This window comes from Ipomoea nil, unplaced genomic scaffold, assembly GCF_001879475.1.
Source record: "Ipomoea nil cultivar Tokyo-kokei standard unplaced genomic scaffold, Asagao_1.1 scaffold0191, whole genome shotgun sequence".
Taxonomy (NCBI): domain Eukaryota; kingdom Viridiplantae; phylum Streptophyta; class Magnoliopsida; order Solanales; family Convolvulaceae; genus Ipomoea; species Ipomoea nil.
Genome location: NW_017616619.1, coordinates 1,529,617 through 1,557,505, shown reverse-complemented (window position 1 = coordinate 1,557,505; position 27,889 = coordinate 1,529,617). Strand labels below are relative to the sequence as shown.

The window sequence follows — 27,889 nt, the reverse complement described above, 5'->3', positions numbered from 1 at the left end:
TATTTCAACGCGTTGGAGTGGGTTACCAGCATCTCTCGCTGAACAGATATATTTGGCTTTCAGGCACAGAAGAATAAGTCACTGGAGCGCGCTAGAACTCGGAACGTAGAAGTAGATAGTTCCCTTTTTCCGGCCTGTGTGCCATGTTATGCATTTACATTATTGAGGATATTAGTTACTTAGCCTGTGCACCTGGGTTCTCTAGCTCAGGTGTGGCATAGCACCCCGTACACTTGTATTACGTTTTGGGATTTAATGAGATAATACCTTTATTTTGTGAGTTTTTAAATGTCTTAAAAATCTGGGGTGTTACAGTTGGTATCAGAGCCTAAGTTTGACCCTAGGAAAAGACTCTTAAGACCGGACTTTAGGACATTAGGCTTGAACTCCAGGTATCTAGGAACATAGGCTCCAGGAATCGTAGGATGCGCAGTGAGATTGTGAAACCTACACGTCACCCCGCACTTCATCCCTCTCTAATATTAGAAATCTCTTCCCCACTTATTATATCAAGTTGAAACACAAAATAACATCAACCTTTAATCACCAGGATGGCACCCAAGAAGAAACAGTCAGGAACACCGAGACACCCCTCTCAAGAAATCTTGACTCAAACCCTACAACGCCTGACCCAAATTGCCCAGGCACTGAGTACTATCGTTCCCCGACCTCTGCCGACAGACGAGAACTTGGAAATCCACCACCAAGTCTCGGCACATCAACCACCCACCCTCTTGGGAGACGAAGACCCCACAACCCTCGAGGAATGGATTGAGACATTCGACAAGGTGTTCAGGATGACTCAATGCCCCGAACGCCACCGGGTCAGTATAGCCTCCTTCTACTTCAGGCGCGAGGCCGACAGCTGGTGGGCCCGCGAGGGGCCTATGTACGAACAAGACCCCGGGTTCAACTGGGAGGACTTAAAGACGCAGTTACGAGAACAGTTCTACCCCAACCACCTGAAAGCCGCCATGAGCGAGGAATTTCTCAATCTAAGACAAGGAACGGCCCCGGTCTCAGAATACTACCAACGATTCTGCCGACTGGCTCGCCTCGCCCCCGAGCTAGTACCCACCGAAGGGATCAAAGTCAGGAAATTCCTAACGGGCCTTAAGCACGAACACCAGAGGGCCTTGGCCACCCAAGAACCGAAGACCCTCGGAGAGGCCTATGCCAAGGCATGTCAGCTACAACAGGTAGCGAACCCGCCTCCAGGGACGCAACTGGGGTATAAAAGGAAACCCGAAGGAAGTCGTCCAATTCTCGCCAAGGAACCTAAGAACCCCAAAACCGCCCCACTTGACCAAACCATCGCGCCGACTACCCGGGGAAGGATCCTCACCCTAAGCAAGTCCGGGATCGGAGATAGCAACATAGTCTCCGGAACCTTCCTAGTACACGCCACCCCAGCCATCATATTATTTGACTCAGGGGCTACCAACTCGTTTATAGCAACCAAGTTCGCCGCTCAGCTCGGCCTTAACGCCACCACCAAGGTCCGACTCCAAGTCAAGGTGGCCTCAGGCGAGGTCATAAAATGTGATCGCATGTACGAGCATGTAATGATCACCATTCAGGGAGTGGAATTTCCCAGTAACCTGATCCAGTTTCAATTAGATGGGATGCAAGTAATCTTGGGCATGGATTGGCTAGGGAAGTTCCAAGCGCAAATCCTGTGCGGAGAGCAGAAAGTGGTCCTACGAGGGCCAAACGGTAAGAGGGTGTCGTACCGCAGTGCCCGCCAGGATCCAGGGATCAAGCTGATAAACATGATGAAAATTAAGAAGTATCTGGGCCAAGGAAACGAGGCCTTCTTATGCTCAGTCGAAGACCTCAACGCCAAAACACCCGAACCACAAGCCATCCCAGTGGTAAACGAGTTCACCGACGTCTTCTCAGACGAAATCCCCGGGGCACCCCCGGCCAGAGAAGTCGAGTTCACCATAGACCTCATACCGGGCGCCGCCCCGATCTCTAAACCACCCTACAGGCTAGCACCAAAGGAAATGAAGGAACTGAAAACGCAACTCCAAGAACTGCTAGATAAGGGTTACATCTGACCCAGCACCTCCGCATATCTCTGCAAACCCTCAGGGAGGACCAACTCTACGCTAAATTCTCCAAGTGCGAATTCTGGCAAGACAGCATAACCTTCTTGGGCCACGTGATAACCAAAGAAGGGATTAGGGTGGACCCCGCTAAGGTTCGCGCCGTTAAAGAATGGACCACGCCGAACTCACTCTCGGAAGTCCGAAGCTTCCTAGGTCTAGCGGGCTACTACAGGAGGTTCGTACCCGACTTCACCAAGATAGCCCAACCCCTCATTAAGCTCATGAAAAAGGAAACCCCCTTCCGTTGGGACAACGGCTGCATCTCGGCCTTCCAAGCATTAAAGGATAAACTAACCACTGCACCCGTGCTAGCCATACCCTCCGGATCGGAAGGGTTTGAAGTCTACAGCGACGCATCCAAGAAGGGGTTAGGATGCGTACTAATGCAAGATGGCAAGGTAATAGCTTACGCATCCAGGCAACTCAAAACCCACGAAGAGAATTACCCCACCCATGACCTCGAGCTAGCCGCTATCGTATTCGCACTGAAAATCTGGAGGCACTACCTGTATGGGGTACAATGCAAGATCTACACCGACCATAAGAGCCTGAAGTACATCTTTACTCAAAAAGACCTAAACATGAGACAACGAAGATGGCTGGAACTCATAAAGGACTACAACCTAGATATTCAATACCACGAGGGGAAAGCCAACGTGGTGGCGGATGCCCTAAGCCGAAAGACGAATCATTCCCTTAACACCACGTGGGTCCTACCGGACCATCTGTACAGGGACTTCCAAAGGCTACACTTGGAAATAATAGGGCAGGGACAAACTCGCCCCAATGCCTATCTACTCAACACGCAGGTCGTGCCCACCCTCTTCGAGGAAATCAAATCGGGACAACAACAGGACCCGGAACTAGATAAAATCCGCCGCGACCTAACTCGAGGGAAAGAGGGCCCCTTCGAAGCACACCCAGACGGCAGCCTCCGCTACAAAGGGAGGTGGTGTGTACCCTCAACGCACCCCCACTTGAAACAGCGGATCTTGGAGGAAGGACACAACTCCCCTTACTCCGTCCACCCAGGCGGTGACAAATTATACCAAGACGTAAAGAAATCGTTTTGGTGGTCGAATATGAAAAAGGAAATCGCGGACTTTGTGGCCAAGTGTCTGAATTGCCAAAGGGTAAAAGCCGAACGATGCAAACCCAAGGGACTCGTACAACCCCTTGAAATACCACAAGGAAAATGGGATTCCATATCCATGGACTTCGTCGGAGGGCTACCCGCAACGAAAACCGGTAAGGATAAAATCTGGGTCATAGTGGATCGACTAACCAAGACAGCATGATTCATTGCCATGAAAGAAACATGGACGATGATGCAACTAGCCCAAGCTTACGTAAACCGGGTAGTGAAATACCACGGAGTTCCCCGGAACATTGTGTCCGACCGAGATTCCAGGTTCCTCTCGCAATTCTGGAAATCACTACAAGCGGCATTGGGGACGCAACTAAAGCTAAGCACAGCCTTTCACCCCACCACAGACGGCCAAACCGAAAGAACCATCCAAACCCTCGAAGACATGCTAAGAGCCTGCACGCTCGACTTCCGAGGGACGTGGGAAGAACACCTAGACCTCATCGAGTTCTCGTACAACAACAGCTACCACGCGAGCATTCGCATGGCACCATACGAAGCACTGTATGGTCAGAAATGTAGAGCCCCATTATGTTGGGAAGATATGGTCAACCCGGTGACACTGGGCCCCCAATACCTACAAGACACCATAGCTAAGGTCAAACACATCCAGGAAAGGATGAAGGCCGCCCAAGACCGCCAGAAGTCTTACGCCGACCTAAAGAGGAAGCAAGCCGAATTCAACCTCGGAGACAAGGTCTGGCTAAGGATCTCGCCCACCCGAGGGGTAATGAGGTTCGGGAGAAAAGGAAAACTCAGCCCCCGGTTCATCGGCCCTTACGAAATTGTGGAAAGAATCGGAGACTTGGCCTACCGTCTCGCCTTACCCGTCGAGCTAGAACGAGTACACAACGTGTTCCACGTATCTCAGCTAAAGAAATACATACACGATCCAAGCCACGTACTCCAACACGAGACCGTGGACCTCGACGAGTCACTAGTATACGAAGAGAAACCCGTAAGAATCCTGGACACCAAAACAAGAAATACCCGGAACCGAGTCATGGAAATGGTGAAGGTTCTCTGGACCAACCACGGGACCGAGGAAGCCACGTGGGAACTTAAGGACACGATGAAGGAGCGGTACCCCGAGCTGTTCACTCCAGGTAACTGAGGGAAAACTTTCTTTTTGTCACCCAGGGCCAAGCTTCGGGGACGAAGCTTCCTGTTAAGGGGGGGAGAGTGTAACACCCCGTGTTACGAATCCTAAAACCAGCTGATTAATTAATTAATTAATAACCCAGGAGAAAGAATAAATTATAATGATTAATTAGGGAAAAAGGCCACCATAGCCCATGGGCCCAATTATATAAACCCAACCCCTAACCCCAATAAGAATAAACTCTAAATAAACCCTTAGATCTATAAATAGGGAACTTAGGGAGCACCTAGAACCCCCACACGCCTAGACGCCCCACCACCCCAGGAGAGCTCCAAGAATTCCCTTAGAAGAAATCAAGAAAGCAAGAGAGCTTAAAGAAAGATCCTTCATAGCCAAGGAATTAATTAAGGCTAAGAGGTAACCCATGTCTCAACAAAACCTATTTTCATAGCTATGATTTCCCCTTAGGGTTTCCCCCGTATGATTGTGAATGGCAAATTACTATGATTATTATTGATGTTGATTTAATGATTCCATGGGGAATCTTGGTAATCTTGATATTGGGAGTTTCTTGATAATCGGGATGTTCTTGATGATTAATTGGGATTCTTGATGATGATGTGCTGTTCTTGATGATTATGTTGTTCTTGATGATTAATTGCTATCCTTGATGATATGTGTTGTTCCTACCGAATCTTGCAATTAGAAGACGAATCGTATTCTTGTGGATATAAAAGTGATTAGAACCCTAGGTTGTATCGTATGATCTTATTCTTGGATTATCGGGTGGGAAATCGCATGTTTGGGTGTTGATTATGATTAGAAAAGCATGTTAGGTTATGTGCCGTTCGTCTATCGTAATTGATCCGTTAATTGTCTATGAGTTGTCGTTAATTACGTTGAAAAGTGTCTAAGCATGGTTTCGGGTTCCACAACGGTTCCCGGGGTGAAAAGTGATGAAAAGAGTCAGTGGGGGGTAGGTGGGGGGTAGGGGACCCACCACCTACCCGCGGCAATTCGGGCAGCTCCGGCAGCGGGCAGCCGGCGGGCGGGCAGCTGCCCACCGGGCACCCGCTGCCCGGAACAGTGTCAGCCGGCGGGTGGACCCCACCCACCGGCTACCCGCTGGAATTTCTCCCACCTCGGGACCCCGGCTTCCCCGTTTGATGTTTCCCCGATCCCCGTGGTGTCCCAACGGACCCCGTTTGTCGTGCCTATGTCTAGTTTGATGTTTCGGGTACCGTTCGTAGGTTTATGAGTCCGTTATATCGCATGCTAGTTGAATGGGTATCCCGTTGACCTAGGTGAAAGAAGTATGAACCCCTTAGGACTATTCTTAGTATGTGATGGATCACGCATAGGTTTGTTATACGCTTTATCCCCCCTTCCCAATGTGTAATGTGGGTTGCATGTGCTTGCTATGTGTTATGTGTGTGTGTTACCCCAATTCGGTTGCGATCGGATTGGTTATCCTGAGCTGCGGTTCAGAAGCTGGCTGCGGTCAGATGGGTATTCCTGGCTGCGGTCAGATGACATTCTCTTGGGCTGCGGTCCACCGTTTGGTTGCGATCAAACGTTTCTATACGAGCTGCGGTTCGTCCTTTATCCTGGCTGCGGTCAGATGACACTCTCTTGGGCTGCGGTCCACTGTTTGGTTGCGATCAAACATTATGATGAGCTGCGGTTCATCGGTCGGTTGCGATCGACCTCCCCATGTTGCGATACGGGGCATGGTGCTGCGGGGCCGTGTTAGAGCTATATGCGCTGACCCTCATGTATGGGCATGCGATTGGTCCTGTGGCGCCAACAAAGTGTGTTATGTGTTGTGCTACGAACGAGTTGTGATTAAGAGAGTCTTGGGGGCTGTGACTAAGGGATTTACATTGGGGATTGTTCATGTCGGGTTATGATTATTGTTTATGCGTTGCCTTATCTACCTTATCTGTTGTGAACTGCATATGCTCGTTATAACTGTTACTTGTGTCTGGCCTTATCTGTCGAGTCATTCCCGGTTTTAAAAGCTAGAGTTCGTAGGACATATCTTCATGCTCATAATGGTTTTCGTATATCTATATATATCTCTATATGTATTGTATTTCAACGCGTTGGAGTGGGTTACCAGCATCTCTCGCTGAACAGATATATTTGGCTTTCAGGCACAGAAGAATAAGTCACTGGAGCGCGCTAGAACTCGGAACGTAGAAGTAGATAGTTCCCTTTTTCCGGCCTGCGTGCCATGTTATGCATTTACATTATTGAGGATATTAGTTAGTTAGCCTGTGCACCTGGGTTCTCTAGCTCAGGTGTGGCATAGCACCCCGTACACTTGTATTACGTTTTGGGATTTAATGAGATAATACCTTTATTTTGTGAGTTTTTAAATGTCTTAAAAATCTGGGGTGTTACACTTATACCTTCTTTAGCATGGGAATTTCTGCACTTTTGATCTTGCAAGACCTTGTAAGGGGTCCTTTGAATAGTTGAACGATAATCGTTACTGTAAGAAAGTCGATCCATCCTTCGTGTTTGTCTTAAGACCTTTGTAAGTCCATAGCACAAGCTCCCAACATGCTTTCTTAGTTTGCATGATTCGTTCCCGTTGGACGCCTATAGTTAGGGAAATGCAGAGCTCAGCTTCCACCTTATACATAACACTGTTTGTAGTACTCTTCCAAAAGTGTGATGTAACACCCCCTAATTTCCATGCTAATTAAAGCCTTAAACATGCAGATATCTAAACAAAACATCAAACACAGCGGAAGACTGAAAGAGGATTATATAAACTGGAAACGAAAGGGGTGCTATGCCACGCTCACCCAGAGGTGAACGGACAGGCTAACATCTGCATAATTCAACATCTAAAACCATACATGTTCAAAGTACTAAAGTCTATCCTTGGCACACAGGCCATAAAACACGAAAAGGGGGCTACACTAGCTGGCACTAGACCGCGCTCACGTCTAAACATCACCTGAAAGAAACACATAAAAGATGGGACAACGCCCGGTCAGCGAATAATGCTAGTAACCCACCAATACATGTGAAATATCATACATAGATAAGATATATGCTTGTAAAATCATTTTCGAAACAGAATATACATATATACGTTCAAAATCAAGAGCAGAAGTCAACACAAGACTCAAAGCACTCACAAAAAGATAAGGGAACACATCTCAAGACCACAAAGGACAACAACAACGCACAAGAATGTCTCAAGGTATAATCTATCATTACACAATAGATTAACACCCGACATGCACAACTCAAGAGAATAAGACACGACCAATGGCAACGCATGCCTTTGTGACAACACATGTCACAAATAGAGAAATATACAACAACGGCTACACAAGCCTTCGTGACATTATGTAACACCCCGAAATTTTAAAACTTTTGAAACTTATATAATGAATGTAGATTCTCATTAAAACCCAAAACATAATATAATAGAGTACGGGGTGCTATGCCACACCCGGGCTAGAGAACCCAGGTGCACAGGCCAACTAACTAATATCCTCGGTAATGTAAATACATGAGCGTGGCACGCAGGCCAAAAGGGAAAAACAATCTACTCTACGCTCCAAATCTCTAGCGCGCTCCAGTGTCTACTTCTCTGTGCCTGAAAGCCAAATATATCTGTTCAGCGAGAGATGCTGGTAACCCACTCCAACGCGTTGAAATACATTACAGATAGATATATATAGATATACGAAAACCATTTTGAAGCAGGGAGATATATACTTAGGAGACACTAGTTTTAAAACCAAGAATAGACTCGACAGATAGGGATAAGCACATTCAACAGTTATAATCGAGCATATAGAGATACTAACATATATCCTATGGGATAGGCACATTCAACAGTTGTAACCAAACATGTAAAGATACTAGCATATATCCTATGGTCACAGATTCACTTCATCTCATTCACATCATCACTCCAATTCGTATCTCATCACACGCAAGCACACTTTGGTGGCGCCACAGGACCAATCGCATGCCCATACATGAGGGTCAGCGCATATAGCTCTGACACGGCCCCGCAGCACCCTGCCTCGTATCGCAATACGAAGGGGTCGATCGCAACCGACCGATGAACCGCAGCTCATCATAATGTTTGATCGCAACCAAACAGTGGACCGCAGCCCAAGAGTAGTCATCTGGCCGCAGCCAGGAATATGAACCGCAGCTCATGTAAAACGTTTGATCGCAACCAAATGGTGGACCGCAGCCCGAGAGTGTAATTCTGACCGCAGCCAGCTTCTGAACCGCAGCTCAGGAATAACCAATTTGATCGCAACCAAATTGGGGTATCATGCACACATAACACATAGCAAGCACATGCAACCCACATTAACACATTGGGAAGGGGGAGAAATCGTATAACGAAACCTATGCGTGGTCATCCACATACTAGAATAACCCTAAGGGGTTCATGCTTCTTTCACCTAGGCCAACGGGATACCAATTCCACTAGCATGCAACGTCTATATATATATATATCATACGAATGGTACCCGAAACATCAAACTAGACTTTAGGCACGATAGACGGAGTCCGTTGGGACACCACGGGGGTCGGGGGAACATCAAACGGGGAAGCCGGGATCCCGAGGTGGGGAAATTTCCAGCGGGTAGCCGGTGGGGAAATATCCGGGCAGCGGGTGCCCGGCGGGCAGTCGCCTGCCCGCTGCTGGCGGCGTTATTTCCGGCCGCGGGTAGGTGGCGGGTCCCCTACCCCCCTGCTGACTCTTTTTCACTATACGCGCCCCGGGATCCTTTGTGGAATCCGAAACCATGCTTAGACGTCTTTAAACGCAATTGATGACAACACGTAGACAATTAACGGATCAAAAGCAAGAATCATACGTCACGTATCCTATCATAATTTCTAAACCAAAACAACACCCGAGCATGCGAATTCCCACCCAATACAACAAGAATAACACCATACGAATTTCACAATACATCCTAGGGCTCTAATCATATTTAAATTAACAAGAACATAACTGATCTTTTAATATCAAGAAACATCAAGATTCGTTAAGAATATCACATAATCATCAAGAATCATCATCATCATCAAGATTACCAAGATCACGCACAAAATCATATCACCAATTATCAAGATCACATCATCAATATTATAGACGATTCATCAAGACACAAGAATATAGAGGGAGGCCTAAGAGGGAGACCATAGCTAAGAAAATAGGTTTTGTTGAGACATGGGTTACCTCTTAGCCTTAATTGATTTCCTTGGCTATGAAGGGTCTTTCTCTAAGTCTTTCTTCTTTCTTGATTTCTCCTAGGGGAATTCTTGGAACTCCTTGTGTGGTGAGAGATTATTGTGGTGTGGGTTCTAGGTGCCTCCTATGCCCCCCCCCCCCTCCCCCCCCCCCTCCCCCCCTATTTATATACCTAAGAGTCCCTAACTAGGGTTAGTTTTATTCCTTCTAGAACTAGGAGATTGGGTTTAGGGATAAGGGCCCATGGACTATGGTGGGCCTTTTCTTAATTAATTATTGGAATTTAGTCCTTTCTTTTGGGTAATTGGTTAAATGATTAATTGGTTTTAGGGGCCGTAACACGGGGTGTTACACATTACCCATCACGAATTGATATGCCTTCCTAATGCCCAGTTCAAACTTTATGGCTACCCCCAACCTTATGTCTAGTTCCAACCATTACCTCCAGGACCCCTGTACACCAAGTCCAACCGTTTCCCTCCGAGAAACGTCGTCCCCATCCACCAACAAAACCACCAATTCATAGTACACGAGGGTACCGATCACACACAAGGCAACACATGCCTCGGCAACATATGCCTCCCAAGAAAATACGTGAACCCGACACACATGTCACAAACTCCATAATCACGTCATGGCCACCACGAGGACCACTGCCGTACCTTGGGGATTAAGGCCCCATAAACCGAAATCGTGCAATCCAGGTACAGCCACACACACATCACACCTCAACAGGAATCAATCAATAGATCACAAAGAAGGTATGAAACCATACTCATTCAAGGAATGGATCACAGTCCAACAACAACGATGAATAACACAAGTCATCATCAACAATAGGAAGGTACAAACAACACACATGCTAGTATTTAAACATAGGACTAGCATGCTCATCAAACGGGTAAACCAAACGTAGTTTCGAAGAACACATAAGACTCATCACGGTTCAACAAAACACGATGTTGAACACTTAGCACGATTCAAGACACCAAAACCTACATGGATTCCTACCATATACTTCTAGACATACGAAACTTCAAGAAAACGCTCAAATAGTTCCACAAAAGAACATCGGGAAGTCAAAACACCAAATACCGAGTCAAAAGAATCACGGGGAACAAATCTCCAACCAACCACATCATGTACCCGGCGGGTGGGCCCACGGGTAGACCCCCACCTGTGGTTCCACCCGAGGGTACACTACCCACCGGCCTTGTACCCCGCGGGTAGGGCGGCGGGTGGACGCCTACCCACCGTTCCGCCCGTGGGTACGTACCTGTACACCAAAGTAATCCCTTCGGGGATTTTGAACTCCAAGCTCAAATTCAAGTCCAAAACATGCCAAATCTCACCAAATACAACAAAATGACTTGAATCAAAAGAATTGCCAAGCAGTGGCATACATGAACCCTAATAACATGCTCTAGATATGCATTTTCACAAGACAATGCATAAACACTCACATTTCATAGCAAAATCACATGTGGTATCCAAGAAAACAACACATAGGTAAGGCTCACCCTCCAAACCCACTTCAAGAACACACCAAAAGATCATAGAGATTCTATCTTTAAGAAAAGACACCTTAGAAAACACTAAAAACACAAGATGAACATAGATCTTACCCTCCTAGATGCTCAAATGTATGAAAGGTAAAATCTTGGAGACAACTCTTGAAGATTTGACAAAGCTTCAACTTGGCTTGGAAGAAAAGCTGTCTATCTTTTAGAGAAGAGGTAGAGCTAAAGTTTGGAATGTGTAAGTAGAGAAATGAGGAGTGTCTACTAGGTTATCTTGCATTACTAACACAAGGTGAAATGTCATGAATACCCTTACTAAAATGAAGAGGTATAAGGGAACAAGGGAACTCCTCACAAAGCTTAAGGTACAACCTTGACTTTGGGTTGACTAGTCAATTACTAGTCCTCGACTATTGAATTTTCAGGAATTTAAGGAATTAAATTACCAATTGAATTAGGATTAATTACTTAATTAATCCCTTATTCGAATTTGGATTACGGGGTGTCACATCCTCTCCTCCTTCAAAGAAGCTTCATCCCCGAAGCTTGGATACGACGAGTTAAAACAAACGATGAAAGGAACAACAATGTGACAAGAGTATCAAGAACAACCTCTTTTGGTCAAAACCCAAAAGATTCACAAGGCATCAAAGCAAGCAAGAAGGTATATCAACATTAGGATTGAAAGAACGAAACCAACGGGGTAATGAGCATAACAAACTCTAAACCCAACACAACCACCAACTTCTAGCCAACAACTAAAAACTATACAACTATCTCAAAGCACCAACCACAAAACTAGCTACTCAACAAAACAATCAAGCAAGAACAAGCACACAAGGCAAGCAACAAACAACTAACAGCGGCAAAAACGAGGTACCTGACGAGAGCAACTCTGGATAACACTCCCTCATGGTTGACTCCAGCTCCCAAGTCGCTTCCTCTACACCGTGATGCGTCCACCAAACTTTCACCATCTTTACGGACTTCCTACGCGTGTCCCGAGTCTTGAAATCCAGAATCTTGAGCGGCCTCTCTTCGTAGGTCAAGTCCTCGTCTAACGGTATCACCTCCGGTGGTAAAACATGCGTCGGGTCGTGAATATATCTTTTAAGCTGGGATGCGTGGAACACGTTGTGCACTCTCTCCACCTCTATAGGTAGCGCCAATCGGTAAGCCAAACTCCCAATTCTCTCAAGGATTTCATACGGACCGATAAACCTGGGGCTCAACATCCCTTTTCTTCCAAACCGCATCACTCCCCGGGTGGGAGATACTTTCAACCAAACCATATCTCCAACCGAAAACTCCACTTGCCTTCTAGCCAAATCAGCGTAGGACTTTTGACGATCTTGAGCCGCTTTCATCCTTTCTTGAATCTGTTTAATCTTCTCGGATGTATCAAGTAGGTATTGCGGACCCAACACTACCGCATTGACTAGATTCTCCTAACATAGCGGACTGCGACACTTTTGACCGTAGAGGGCTTCATAAGGCGTCATGCGTATGCTCGAATGATAGCTGTTGTTGTATGAAAACTCGATTAAATCCAAATAATCCTCCCATGACCCTTGAAAGTCTAGCATACAAGCTCTTAACATATCCTCGATAGTCTGTATGGTCCTTTTTGTTTGTCTGTCTGTGGCCGGGTGGAAGGCAGTACTGAGAATTAATTTGGTTCCAAGGGCCGCCTGCAAGGATTTCCAAAACTGAGACAAGAACCTCGGATCCCGATCGGAGACGATATCCCTCGGAACTCCATGATACTTCACCACCTTATTAGCATAGGCTTGGGCCAATTGCGTCATTGTCCACGTCTCCTTCGTCGCGATAAGGCGAGCAGTCTTAGTCAACCGATCAACTATCACCCAAATTTTGTCCTTGCCGGAACGGGTCGTCGGCAGGCCTCCCACAAAATCCATAGATATAGAATCCCACTTTACTTGTGGAACTTCTAACGGTTGCACCAACCCCTTGACCTTACAACGCTCCGCTTTAACCTTTTTGGCAGTTGAGGCATTTCCTCACAAACTCAGTGACTTCCTTCTTCATATTAGGCCACCAAAAGAGTCTCTTCACATCCTTGTATAATTTGTCGCCACCGGGGTGAACCGAGTAAGGTGTATTATGGCCTTCTTCCAAAATCTGACGCTTCAACCGATCACATGATGCAGGTATACATAAACGACCTTCGTACTTCAACTCTCCATCCGTGGATAACTCAAACGGTCCCCCCTTTCCTTTGGCCAAATCGTTCCTTACCATCAACAAGCTTGCGTCCCTTAGTTGCTCCTACTTGATCTCTTCCAAAAATGTAGGTACGATCCTTAGGTGGTAAAGACAGACTTCCGACTCGACTTCGCCTTGTTCCACCACTTCTAGGTTCATCCGTTGAAGCTCCTTGCAAAGCTCGTCAGCCACTATCCAAATGGAACTAACGGTATGTTTAGATTTCCGGCTTAACGCGTCCGCCACTACGTTGGCCTTTCCTTCGTGATACTGGATATCCAACTCGTAGTCTTTGATGAGTTCCAACCACCTTCTTTGACGCATATTAAGATCCTTTTGTGTGAAGATGTATTTAAGACTCTTGTGATCCGTGAAGATCTTGCAACACACTCCGTACAAATAATGCCTCCAAATCTTCAAGGCGAACACTACGGCTGCCAACTCTAGATCATGTGTAGGATAATTCTCTTCGTGAACTTTAAGCTGGCGCGAGGCGTAGGCAATTACTCTCCCATTTTGTATCAACACACAGCCTAATCCCTTCTTGGATGCATCGCTATATACTTCAAACCCTTCCTTCCCTGATGGCAAGATTAAAACTGGTGCGGTCGTAAGCCTCTCTTTCAATTCCCGAAATGCTAGCTCGCAAGCTTGGTCCCAAATGAAAGGCACTTCCTTCCTCAATAACTTAGTTAAAGGTTGAGCCACCTTAGCAAAATCCAATACAAACCTTCGGTAATAACCTGCTAAACAAAGAAAGCTTCTTGCTTCCGCCACCGATGTCGGCACGGTCCATTCCTTTACTGCCCGTATCTTGTCCGGATCCACCGAAATACCCTTACTATCAATCACATGCCCCATAAATGCCACACTATCTTTCCAAAATTCACACTTCGAAAGCTTGGCATATAACTGTTTTTCCCTCAGAATCTGGAGTACTGTCCGAAGATGCCCTATATGTTTTTCCTTATCTCGAGAATACACAAGGATGTCGTCGATGAACGCGATCACGAAATCGTCGAGATGAGGCTTGAACACTCAGTTCATCAGGTCCATAAACAACACCGGAGATCCCCACGGTGACGTGCTCGGTCGGATGTAACCTTTGTCTAACAACTCTTGTAGTTGGGTCTTCAACTCTTGCATTTCCTTTGGCGCTAACCGGTAGGGAGCTTTGGATATAGGTGTCATGCCTGGTAGGAGGTCCATCGAGAATTCCACTTCCCTCGGAGGGGGCATACCCGGAATTTCCTCGGGAAAGACATCAAGGAATTCACAAACGACAGGTATGGCTTGAGCTGCATCCCCTTTCGCTTTCAGGTTCTCCACGGAGCACAAGAACACCTCATGGCCCTTCTCCACGTACTTCTTCATCTCCATCATCGATACTAACTTGATTCCTAGTTCCTCTATTGTCCCTCAGTACGACACCCTCTTCCCGCTGGGTCCTCGCAACACCACTTTCTGCTCGCTACACAGGATCTGAGCTCTAAACTGTCCCAACCAATCCATGCCTAGGACCACATCTATCTCATCCAAGCCTTACTGGATTAAGTCGCTGGGAAACTCCTCCCCATTGATGTTTATCTTGACGCCTTCGAAGAGTCGGTCACAGGTCCTAACTTCCCCGGATGCCACCTTAACATTAAGCTTTACTCCGGTGCCATCGGTTAAACCCAACTTCTTCACGAGCTCGGGAGATGCGAACAAGTTAGATGCCCCAGAGTCAAACAGGATCGTTGCTGGAATGGATTGCACGAGAAAGGTCCCAATTACCACATCACTGTCGCCCACTCGAGCTTCACTTAGGATGAGGGTCTTCTTTCAAGGTGATCCTTCCGTTGGATGTTGAACCTCTATTCCCCCACTTCTTCTTAAATCCCGAGTTGCCGACAAGATAACTGCGCTAGGGCTTACTCCAGTGGACGTGCCACTCCGGATCCACTATTCAATCATACCAGAAGCGTTACTAGATCCGGCCGTCCTAGATTTCTTAACCACTTCACCAGTGTCTTCAAATATCGCAGAACGCTGACGGGGAGGCATCGCAACTTCTACAACAACAACACGGTTACCAAAAAGACAACAAACAAGCAAAAAACTGTAAGTAACACTCATCTCACCGCGCAACCTAGAGTCCTAAGCCTAACACTTAGATTCTTAAGGTCACTTTAAGGTCTCAAACCACACTTAGCCACATAAAAGTCTAGACTTTACCCACCTAGGCTCTAATACCAACTGTAACACCCCCCTAATTTCCATTCTAATTAAAGCCTTAAACATGCAGATATCTAAACAAAACATCAAACACAGAGGAAGACTGAAAGAGGATTACATAAACTGGAAACGAAAGGGGTGCTATGCCACGCTCACCCAGAGGTGAACGCCCAGGCTAACATCTGCATAATTCAACATCTAAAACCATACATGTTCAAAGTACTAAAGTCTATCCTTGGCACACAGGCCATATAACACGAGAAGGGAGCTACACTAGCTGGCACTAGACCACGCTCACGTCTAAACATCACCTGAAAGAAACACATAAAAGATGGGACAACAACTGGTCAACGAATAATGCTAGTAACTCACCAATACATGTGAAATATCATACATAGATAAGATATATGTTTGTAAAATCATTTTCAAAATGGAATATACATATATACGTTCAAAATCAAGAGCCGAAGTCAACACAAGACTCAAAGCACTCACAACAAGATAAGGGAACACATCCCAAGACCACAAAGGACAACAACAATTCACAAGAACGTCTTAAGGTATAATCTATCATTACACAATAGATTAACACCCGACATGCACAACTCAAAAGAATAAGGACACGACCAATAGCAACACATGCCTTTGTGACAACACGTGTCACAAATAGAGAAATACACAACGGCTACACAAGCCTTCGTGACATCACCCATCACGAATTGATATGCCTTCCTTATGCCCGATTCCAACCTTATGGCTACCCCCAAGCTTATGTCTAGTTCCAACCATTACCTCCAGGACCCATGTACATCAAGTCCAACATTTTCCATCTAAGGACCGTGGTCCCATCCGCCGACAAACCGCCAACAAAACCACCAATTCATAGTACACGAAGGTACCGATCACACACACGGCAACACTTGCCTCTCAAAAAAATATGTGAACCCGACACACATGTCACAAACTCCATATTCACGACATGGCCACCACGAGGACCACTGCCGTACCTTGGTGATTAAGACCCCATAAACCGAAATCGTGCAATCCAGGTACATCCACACACACATCACACCTCAACAGAAATCAATCAACGGATCACAACGAAGGTATAAAACCATACTCAATCAAGGAATGGATCACAGTCCAACAACAACGATGAATAACACAAGTCATCAACAACAATAGGAAGGTACAATCAACACACACGCCAGCATTTAAACACGGGACTAGCATGCACATCAAACGGTGAAACGGGTAAACCAAACGTAGTTCCGAAGAACACACAAGACTCATCACGGTTCAACGAAACACAATGTGAACACTTAGCACGATTCAAGACACCAAAACCTACATGGATTCTTACCATATAGTTCTAGACATACGAAACATCAAGAAGACGCTCAAATAGTTCCACAAAAGAACATCAGAAAGTCAAAAAACCAAATACCGAGTCAAAAGAATCACGGAGAACAAATCCCCAATCAACCACATCATGTACCCCGCGTGTGGGCCCACGGGTAGACCCCCACCCGTGGTTCCGCCCGCGGGTACATTACCCACCAGCCTTGTACCCCTCGGGTAGGGTGGCGGGTGGTCGCCTACCCGCGGGTACGTACCTGTACACCAAAATAATCCCTTCGGGGGTTTCAACTCCAAGCTCAAATTCAAGTCCAAAACAAGCCAAATCTCACCAAATACAACCAAATGACTTGAATCAAAGGAATAGCCAAGCAATGGCATACATGAACCCTAATAACAAGCTCTAGATATGCATTTTTACAAGACAATGCATAAACACTCACATTTCATAGCAAAATCACATGTGGAATCCAAGAAATCATCACATAGGTAAGCAAAATAGATTTTGTAGAGCATAGGTTACCTCTTGTAGACAAAAACCTTCACTTAACACTTCACCAAGCTCCTAATAAGGCTCACCCTCCAAACCCACTTCAAGAACACACCAAAAGATCATAAAGATTCTATCTTTAAGAAAAGACACCTTAGAAAACACTAAAAACACAAGATGAACATAGATCTTACCCTTCTAGATGCTCAAATGTATGAAAGGTAGAATCTTGGATACAACTCTTGAAGATTTGACAAAGCTTCAACTTGGCTTGGAAGAAAAGGTATCTAACTTTTAGAGAGGAGGTAGAGCTAAAGTTTGGAATGTGTAAGGAGAGAAATGAGGAGTGTCTACTAGGTTAGCTTGCATTACTAACACAAGGTGAAATGTCATGAATACCCTTACTAAAATGAAGAGGTGTAAGGGAACAAGGGAACTACTCACAAAGCTTAAGGTACAACCTTGACACTGGGTTGACTAGTCAATTACTAGTCCCCGACTATTGAATTTTCAGGAATTTAAGGAATTAAATTACCAATTGAATTAGGATTAATGACTTAATTAATCCCTTATTCGAATTTGGATTACGGGGTGTCACATGTGACGTAAGTCAACATTTCTGCCAAAGTCAAGATCTTGGTTCGGTCCATGATACTTTGCTCAACGATCCCATTATGACCGTACTAAATGCGTAGTAAGTCTGAACTCGTTCACGATGGATAACCTTGTAGTCTTCGTAAGTCAATCAGCAAAACTCCAACTTTGTCTTTTCTTGTCCTGGTTATCAGCAAGTCTTTCATGAAAACTTTGTTTCCGCACAGCCCTGCTTACTTAAGGAAATCCAACAATAGGACTAGTCCTTAAGTTCACTCGCGTCCGTCTTAACCGTTTTGATAATCCAATCTTCTAACCACGAGCTTAGTTAAGTCTTGCTCCATTGTTACCACAAATTTCCTTCCTTATCTGAGCCAACAGTAGGTTTCCTACCAGATTCCGTTAGTACAGAATCTTACTTTCATTTGAAGACATCCGATGATTACATCCGCCCCTTTTAGGTTGGTTCCCGTCGGTTTTAGTCTTTTGACAACTCAACCAGTTGGGTATAACTTTGGCTATTTCTTCTTTCCTTTTCATTGCCAACATCTTTCCTTCAGGGTTTTATACTAGTTGTCACCTCCTGAGTGTATTGAATATGCGATGCCATTCTCCCATACTTCACTTCTTGATCTTCCCACGCTTCATAGAAGCACGAGACCTATTTCTGACGTTCATTTCCATCTTCATGCACCCCTTAAGGATCCAAACTTTCCTTTCTATTCATCGTTGTCTTCATCACTCCCAAGTCCATTGCTTTTAACTTGTTACTTCTTAACTGCTGCAAAAGTAGTTAGAACTACCATCACGCTGAACACTTGACTTCATGTTCCAGTTCTTCGTGCTCCGAGACTTCCAAAGTTGACTCTTAAGTCTTTAATCTTTGAAGACCTTTATATCATTGATTCAAGAACGACCACTTGGCGTGAGTTGACTTCTTCTGGGCGTGTCCACGACCACTCTTGACTTCCCTCGTGAGTGGGGATCTTCAAGTCTTAATCTTCACACTCCAATTGACGTCTTTGCTTCTTATCGGACTTCAGTTGCGCGAAACTTAGGCTTCAACTCTGGAGGCTAGCACAAATCTGAGAGATGATACCGCGCGAGTGGTGATGACACTTCACTTGGGCGAAGTCTGCTCCAGCTGACTCCACCCCGCGGGTAGAGTCACCTTCTTCTTCGGGTTGTCCAACTGTCTAGATGCATACACCACCACTTGACTACTTTGCAACAAAAGGCATCCAAGCCTTAAGTAAAACTAGAACGAAGCAACTTACCTGGAAGGTGCACACCAAACGAGTGCAACAGCCACAACAACTAACGCTAACAAGAGAACAAGATAAGAGAACTACACAGATAATAAAAGATAACTCACATCCTCACCGCGCGTCCTAAGAATCCTACACTTAGGTACTTAAACACTTAAAGGCTTCACTAAGTATCTTAAAGTCTCCTTCTTTAAACACTATCCTAGGTTCCAACCTAGGTTCTTACAGTCTAACTCTTACCATATTAGGTTCAACCAAGGCTCTGATACCAATTGTAACACCCCAAAAACTAGACATATTTTAAAACATTTAAACTTAGGAATTAAAGGTAAATATAACCATTTACACATATAAATCAAGCAAAATCTTAACAAAGTCTTAGAGATGCTATGTCACATATAGATTTCCAATCTAAATGCACAGGCTTACAAAAACTATTAACAAAAAGTCTACAAGTTCCAGGGCACACAGGCCAAACTACTACTAAGCTATAAGAAGGAAGCTAGTCTACTAGGCTCCACCGCTCCACTATCGCGCTCTTGGCTCAACTACTCTGCACCTGAAAAACATATGGTATTACAACTGTTAGCTAAAAGTGCTAAGTAACCCACTCCAACACGTTGAGCACACACACACACACACACACACACACTCCATCAAGGAGAGGTATTCAATAAACAACCAACAAAATGTTACATATAAAGATATGCTCATAAGCAAAGAGATACAAGAATCACAATCAATAGCCAAGTTCCAACCTTTACGCCACTCCATCCTTATAACAGTTCCAACCTGTACCTCCAAGCCACCCTGTACAACCAGTCCAACTGTATACCTCCTTGGATACTAAGCTCCTCTGCCTGATTTTCCACCTGCTTTTATCATTCATAATATAACATATCCGCCAGCTTTTATATACATAATATAACATATTCGCCAGCTTTCATTCTTTTGAGCAAAGCTCATTACCGCCAATCTCATAACAATCATAATCACATAGTCATCGACATAGATAATCAAGGCTCAACAATAGCCTCATTCAACGGATAATCAAGATGAGGTACAACAATTGTACAAGCTCACAATTGTAGATTCAATCGAAGGAATTCAAGGAAGAACATGAAGGAAACATTCCAAGGTATTGCTACAATAACAAAACACTTTCAAATCAAAAGACCACAACGATTGGTAAGCACAAGTCACTATCCTCATCAAGAATAGGCAAGTTCATTACGAGGAAAGCACATACTAGTACCAACGAACAACGTAGCTAGCATGCAATTCAACAAGATAATCATAAAGGCTCATACGAACATCATAGACTTCACATCAATCCAACGAATCACAAAGTTGGATCACAAACACGATTCAAGATTTACAAATCCTACCAAGGATACTTAAGACATCGTTCTAAACTTACGAAACATCAACGAAGACACACAAGTGCACAATGGATCAACAAAATGGAGGCCAAAGACCAATGTACCAGTGGGCGGTTTGGTGGGTGGCAAACCACCAGCCCAACACCCCGCCATGTACCAGCAGGTGGTACCACAGGTGGTCAACCACCTGTTGGACCCCCCGCTACCAAGCCACCTTGTACCAGCGGGTGGCAAACTGCCCGCCAGTCTGCCTGCGGGTACTGAGCCGAGAGGAGAAATCCCACTTCGGGAAAATTGCTAGAATGCTCAATTTCAAGTCCAAACACCTCAAAACACACATCAACAACAAAAGGGACTTGAATGCATAGAATAGCTCAATAAATAGCATTAAAGAACCTGAGATACAAGCTCTACAAAGCATATACACAAGAATATGCATAGAATCACTCAAGAGCATCATTAATCATAAATAGCAAGTGTAAATAGATTTTGTAAGACATGGATTACCTCTTTAGCTTAGCAATTCCAAAACAACACCAATCAAGTCCCATTTCGCAAGCCAATCTATCAAAAGAGAACTTGTGGACCAAATAGACCTTTACGCAATTACCCATTAAAATTATACCAAACTAAATGAGGGACTTGAACCCTAAACCTTTCCAATAATCCACCACTTCTTTGCCAACTAAAACAATTCACCTATTATTAATGTATAGCCTCATAAATAATAATGAGCATCCTCCATAAGGGAGGCCGTTACCATCTACTCAATTAATGAAGTTACAAGTTAAAACCACCATAAGGGGATACAAACCCTGGCCTCTTCAAAGATCACCTGATTTCTTTACCAACAGAGCTAACTGCCCGCTTATTAACCCATAACCAACATTATCTAATTAACCAATTAATCCATAGACTTTATTAATAACTAAATATTTTACATATAGCATTTAGCGTCATCAACAACGTTCAACGTCCTCATCATGCATAACCTTCCTCATTAATCATTATTCGTCACCATCAATAGCCACTAAGCACCCACTAATCACACTTTAATCAACATTAACCTTAACTAATCCCATTCTCCAACATCCAAAGCCGAAAGTTTACCTCAGAATCCTTTTTGCCGGAAACCAACGCACGACGCCGGAAGGGAGGCCACCATCGCTGCTGGCCAAACTGTCGGAGACCACCATTGTCGTTGCTACTGACCAAAGATGAAAGGAACAGGAGGACACCGCATCTTCCAAGATCTAGGTCGTCGTCGCACCGTGTCAAAGCTCGCCGGAAACCAGAGGAGGGAGGAGAGGAGCTCGTCGGGGCTGTTCTGCTTCGCCGCTACCGCCGAAACAATGCAGCTGTCGTTGCCATTCTCACCGGAAAAAATCGAAGGGAATGAAGGGGATGAAGGGTTGCTAGTTCGTGGCTTCTTCGAGGAAGGGGGAAAAGGTTCACGTTGATGTTCCTTACTCTGCCATCTACGAAGAAGATGGGGGAAATAATGAAAAGGGAAATGAAGGCTGTTGAATGTTGAAGAAGATACATTAACTTATATATCTATGTACATATTCCATATGTAGTAGGGTTATATCATTATCATTTGGGCTTAGGTCATTTATAGAAGGTTGGACCTAGATAGTTTGGGCTTGGGTATTTCTTTTGGGTTTAAGAACAATCATGATATACATCTTCACCAAAAAAAAAAAAATGATATACATATATGATTTGGGCTTACGAAAAGGGTAGGCTTTTAGGAAACAAAAAATCATTTTGGGCTTAAGGCATTTTGCTAGTAAAATCATGGTTCATAAAATAAATAGATCAAAGCCCCTTTTTAAAATAATTAGGTTTATATATTTTTAGTAAAATATTTAATATATATTTAGGAAAATACGGGGTGTCACAGTCTCAATGCCAAGAAAAATTCAAGTTTACCAAGATCTCTAATTTTAAATGCAGTGAAAAGTTTTGACACTAACTGAGTAACTAGATCTTGATCACTCTCCCACATAAGTATATCATCCACATAAACTAATAGATATACACAATCAGATCATTGTGAGTAGTAAAACAATGATACGTCCGTTTTTTATGCCTCAAAACCAATAGATAATAAGAAGGTGTGCAAACAATTAAACCAAGCCCTAGGTGGCTATTTTAATCCGTAAAGAGACCTTTTCAGTAAGCAAATATGATTTGGATACTGAGCATCAATATAACTAGGTGGTTGCTTCATGTACACAATCTCTGATAGATTTCTATTTAAAAAGGCATTATGAACATCAAGTTGCCTAACAGTCCACCCAGATGATAAAGCCAGAAAAAGAAGTAACCTGATTATAGATGGCTTAACCACTAGACTGAAAGTATCAAAGAAATCTTGTCCAAACACCTGATATAACCATTTTGCTACTAGTATTGCCTTATGTCTCTCAATGGAGCCATCTGCCTTTCGTTTCGTACGAAAGACCCAATAATATTCATACCTGCTTGTGATGGTACAAGAGACCATGTTAGTTTCTGAAGAAGGCCTTAAATTCTTGATCTATAGCTTCACACCATTCTGGGTACTTAACTGCCTGAGTCAAGTGGGATCCGAATGACAAACGTGAATTTTGGGGTTGACTAGTCAATTACTAGTCCCCGACTATTGAATTTTCAGGAATTTAAGGAATTAAATTACCAATTGAATTAGGATTAATTACTTAATTAATCCCTTAATCGAATTTGGATTACGAGGTGTCACATCCTCTCCCCCTTCAAAGAAGCTTCATCCCCGAAGCTTGGGTACGACGATTTAAAACAAACGGTAAAAGAAACAACAATGTGACAAGAGTGTCAAGAACAATCTCTTTTGGTCAAACCCAAATGGTTCAAAGCAAGAAAAAAGGTATACCAAAACAAGGATTGAAAGAATTTAACAACGGATATATTGAGCATATCGAACTCTAATCCCCAACACAACCATCAACACTTACACCTTTCCTAACCAGAATCCAGCTCAACACCATCCCATACGGTAGGCTCTTTCGATTATGATCACGACAGAATACCATATATTGCAACATTAAAGCCGGAAGATTGAACTTGACCATATTCTTGAGACAGAAAGCAAAGGTGCACTCGAGCTTTCCCTACAACCAACTTTTGTTGTTATTGGGTAACAAACAATCCGACACCAGCATAACCAAGATCCTTTGCTCCGCGGACAACTACTTTTTCTCTGGTCTTGAAGCTTGAGTGAAACCACTCGTGCGACCCAACAAATAACTCAAGTAGTCCCGGTACCCCATGATATCCGTACTAATCCACGAGTTACCGCTATACTGAGCAACTCCCGAAGCAGATAAACTCAAAAGCTGAGCTAGCCTCTTTTCAGACAGAACTACCTTCACACCTCTCACTTTAGAAGTGATCTCAAGCTTATCACCATCCTTTGTTACAACCATGTGACGATAGAATTCCTTAACTAAACTCGGGTATGTCTCGGCCCTTATGTCGAGGAACCCATCCAACAAACCTTGGAATCTAAGCATATCCAACAAAGAATTAGGAAAAGATTCTGGGTCAAAGGCTTTACCTTCAAGAACGAGGTAATGGGCATCCACCCATTCCACTTTTCGAGCCAAACTTGACCTTCTAGGCATGGTAGGAGATGACCCAAAGCTCAACAAAAGAAGCCCACAACTTTCCTCTTCTTTCATCTTCACACTCGCTGCCTCTCACTCTCTCGCTACTCTCTCGGCGTCGCGGCAACACAACAGGTCAACGACGAAGCTCCAGCGGTGGTGCGTCGACGGGCAGGTGATGGTGGCGGGTTGCAGGTGAGGCGACGGGTGGAGGGGGAGGGGTTTCGGCTGCACACGGGTAGGAAGGGAAGAGAAAGAAAGATTTGGGAATTTAGGGATTTGGGGAAAAAATTGGAAAAAGATGATTAAATTTGGGGATTTGGGTAAAGTGGAAATTTATGGTTTATATGGAATTAAAATTGGATAGGTACCAAGAAAGATATTTAGCTCAAGTGGTTTAGAGGTTGGGTTAGCAAAGAGTATACTAGGGTTTGAAACTCAAGGTTTGTAATTAAATAATTTACTTGAATTTTAGGCTACACAAGAAATGATTCTTTTTTTTCTTTTTTTTTTTTTTGTATAGGTTTTCTATTCTCTAATTCAAGAATACTTGGGGGAAATTTAGGTTGTTCTCAAAGAAAAGGTTGTAAGAATATCCAAGTGCAAAGATTATAAAATTAACCCAAGCATGACTCATTTCAAGAATAAATAGCTAACTCCACAACGAAGCTTGCTCATAAAACTAAGAGAATCATTTACCAAGAAAGGCTTACACTTAATTACAAAAGAATCATTTATCAAGGGGAAACATGACAAGGATAGCAAAGTAACTCAAATAGACAACGAAGAAACACAAGACAACACACAAGGCAACAAGGAACAAGATGCGTACTAAAGACAAGGGTAGGCTAGGAAAGGATTACCTGCTAGCTCCTCCTCCACTAAACCCTCAGTCTCCGCCTGCGAACGCCGCATCACAAAGACTCTCCCTGATGGTCTGGCACCGGCTGCTCCACGACTTGAACTACCTCCTGCTGTTCCTCCGGCTCCTGGGGGTGGTGGCAACACCCTCTGATTGGCTTGCTGGGGACACTCAGCGACCTTGTGACCCCTATCTCCGCAACGAAAGCACTTAAACGCTTGGCCATGACAATCTTGGCCCGTGTGCACCTTCCCACATCTACGGCATGCAAACGTCTTAGCTTGATTCCCTTGCTCCATCCGGTTGGGTCCTTGGGTTGGTGATGATGCATTCCTGGCTTGAAAACTCGGTCGTGGCTTCTTGAAGGTGGAAGAACCTCCACTCTTGGTCCTCTTCCTCGCTAGCTCATAAGACCCTCGTTGAAGCTGTTGAACACGGTACAGATCCGCGGCACTCACATAAGCATCCTTCAAAGAACTCGGCTTACTCATGGTCAAGGCCTTTCGTGCCTCATAATTCAAGCTGGCAACGAATTTCTCGACCTTAGCGAGCTCCGTAGGCACCAGCATCCGAGCAAAGCGCGCCAACTCCAAAAACTTCTTGTGGTACTCAACCACAGACAGAGATCCTTGCTGCGGATGGAGAAATTCCTCGTACATGGCAGCTCGCACATGTGCCGGGTAAAACCTCTCGTGCATCCTATCCTTAAGCGCAGACCAATCAAACTCAGGCTCCTCAAGGTAGGCCGGACCCTCATGAATCCACCACAGATCAGCCTCATGACAGAAGTAGAACGTTGCCAATTCTACCCTCCTCTCCTCAGGACAACCCACAACCGCGAAGATCTTGTCGAACACTCTCATCCATTCCTCCAAAACAACCGGGTCTTCTTCACCCGCGAAGGTCGGTGGCCTGTGACCCGACACCAAACGACCCATGTCCCTGTGCCCAGCAAGTTGAGGGGGTGGCACGGGGTGGTTGTTGTTCAGCAACGCCTCACTAAGAGTCTGCATCGTCTGCGTCAACTGCTGCAGGTTCTGAGCGAGCTACTCATTCATCGGGGTCTCCGGGGTACGCGCTCGCGGACGAGGAGACATCGCAAACTTCTACAACAACAACACGGTTACCAAAAAGACAACAAACAAGCAAATAACTGAAAGCAACACTCAGCTCACCGCGCAACCTAGAGCCCTAAGCCTAACACTTAAATTCTTAAGGTCTCAAACCACACTTGGCCACTTAAAAGTCTAGACTTTACCCACCTAGGCTCAATCCTACGCTCTGATACCAACTGTAACACCCCCTAATTTTCATGCTAATTAAAGCCTTAAACATGCATAATAATGCTTGTAACCCACCAATACATGTGAAATATCATACATAGAAAAGATATACGTTTGTAAAGTCATTTGCGAAACGGAATACATATATATAAGTTCAAAACCAAGAGCAGAAGTCAACACAAGACTCAAACACTCACAACGAGGATAAGGGAACACATCCCAAGATCACAAAGAACAATAACGACTCACAAGGACGGCTCAAGGTATAATCTACCACCACACAGTAGATTAACACCCGACATGCATAATACAAGAGATTAAGGAAACAACCCGTGGCAACACATGCCTTTGTGACTACACGTCACAATAAGAGAACTCACAACAACGGCTACACAAGCCATGGTGACATCACCCATCACGAATTGATATGTCTTCCCTATGCCCGGTTCCAACCTTATGGCTACCCCAACCTTATGTCTAGTTCCAATCGTTACCTCCAGGACCCCTGTACAACCAAGTCCAACATTTTCCCTCCTGGGACCGTCGTCCCCCACCAACGACCACTAACAAGACCACCAATTTCATAGTACACGAGGGTACCGATCACACACACGGCGGCACACGCCTCCCAAGAAATACGTGAACCCGACACACAGGTCACAAACTCCATAATCACGTCATGGCCACCACGAAGACCATTGCCGTACCTTGGTGACTAGTGTCCCATACCACTAATCGTGCAATCCAGGTACAGCCACACACACACATCACACCTCAACAGGAATCAATCAACGGATCACAACGAAGATATGAAACCATACTCAATCAAGGAATGGATCACAGTCCAACCACAACGATGAATAACACAAGTCATCATCAAAATTAGGAAGGTACAAACAACACACATGCTAGCATTTAAACACCGAACTAGCATGCTCATCAAACGGGTAAACCAAACGTAGTTCCGAAGAACATACAAGACTCATCACGGTTCAATGAATCACAATGTTGAACACGTAGCACGATTCACGACACCAAAACCTACATGGATTCCTACCACATAGTTCTAGACACACGAAACATCAAGAAGACACTCAAATAGTTCCACAAAAGAACATCGGGAAGTCAAAAGATCAAATACCGAGTCAAAAGAATCACAGGGAACAAATCCCACAACAACCATATATTATTCCCCGCGGGTGGGCCCACGGGTAGGCCCCCACCCGTGGTTCCGCCCGCGGGTACACACCACGCCAACTTGTACCCCGCGGGTGGGCGGCGGGTGGACACCTACCCCTCGTTCCGCCCACGGGTACGTACCTGTAGACCAAATAATCCTGTCGGCGATTTTCAATACCAAGCTCAAATTCAAGTCCAAAACATGCCAAATCTCACCAAATACAACAAAATGACTTGAATCAAAGGAATAGCCAAGCAATGGC

General features: G+C 44.7%; 1 protein-coding gene and 1 long non-coding RNA gene across 2 annotated transcripts; both read right to left on the bottom strand.

The window, feature by feature from the left end:
* Positions 1-11,952: 11,952 nt before the first annotated feature.
* LOC109188065 lies at positions 11,953-12,501 on the bottom strand. The gene has a single exon (XM_019338566.1). The coding sequence runs from the start codon at positions 12,499-12,501 to the stop codon at positions 11,953-11,955; it is 549 nt and encodes a 182-aa protein (XP_019194111.1).
* Positions 12,502-19,650: 7,149 nt separating this feature from the next.
* On the bottom strand, positions 19,651-22,193 carry LOC109188193. The gene is made up of 3 exons (XR_002055363.1): positions 21,784-22,193; positions 20,050-20,163; positions 19,651-19,850 (listed from the first exon to the last, which is right to left on the bottom strand). It is a non-coding gene; the product is annotated as an uncharacterized LOC109188193 (long non-coding RNA).
* Between the last annotated feature and the right edge of the window lie 5,696 nt (positions 22,194-27,889).

What these genes read in the sequence shown, in the direction of transcription:
- LOC109188065 (XM_019338566.1), bottom strand. Translation starts at nt 12,501, where the DNA reads ATGAAAGCGGCTCAAGATCGTCAAAAGTCCTACGCTGATTTGGCTAGA.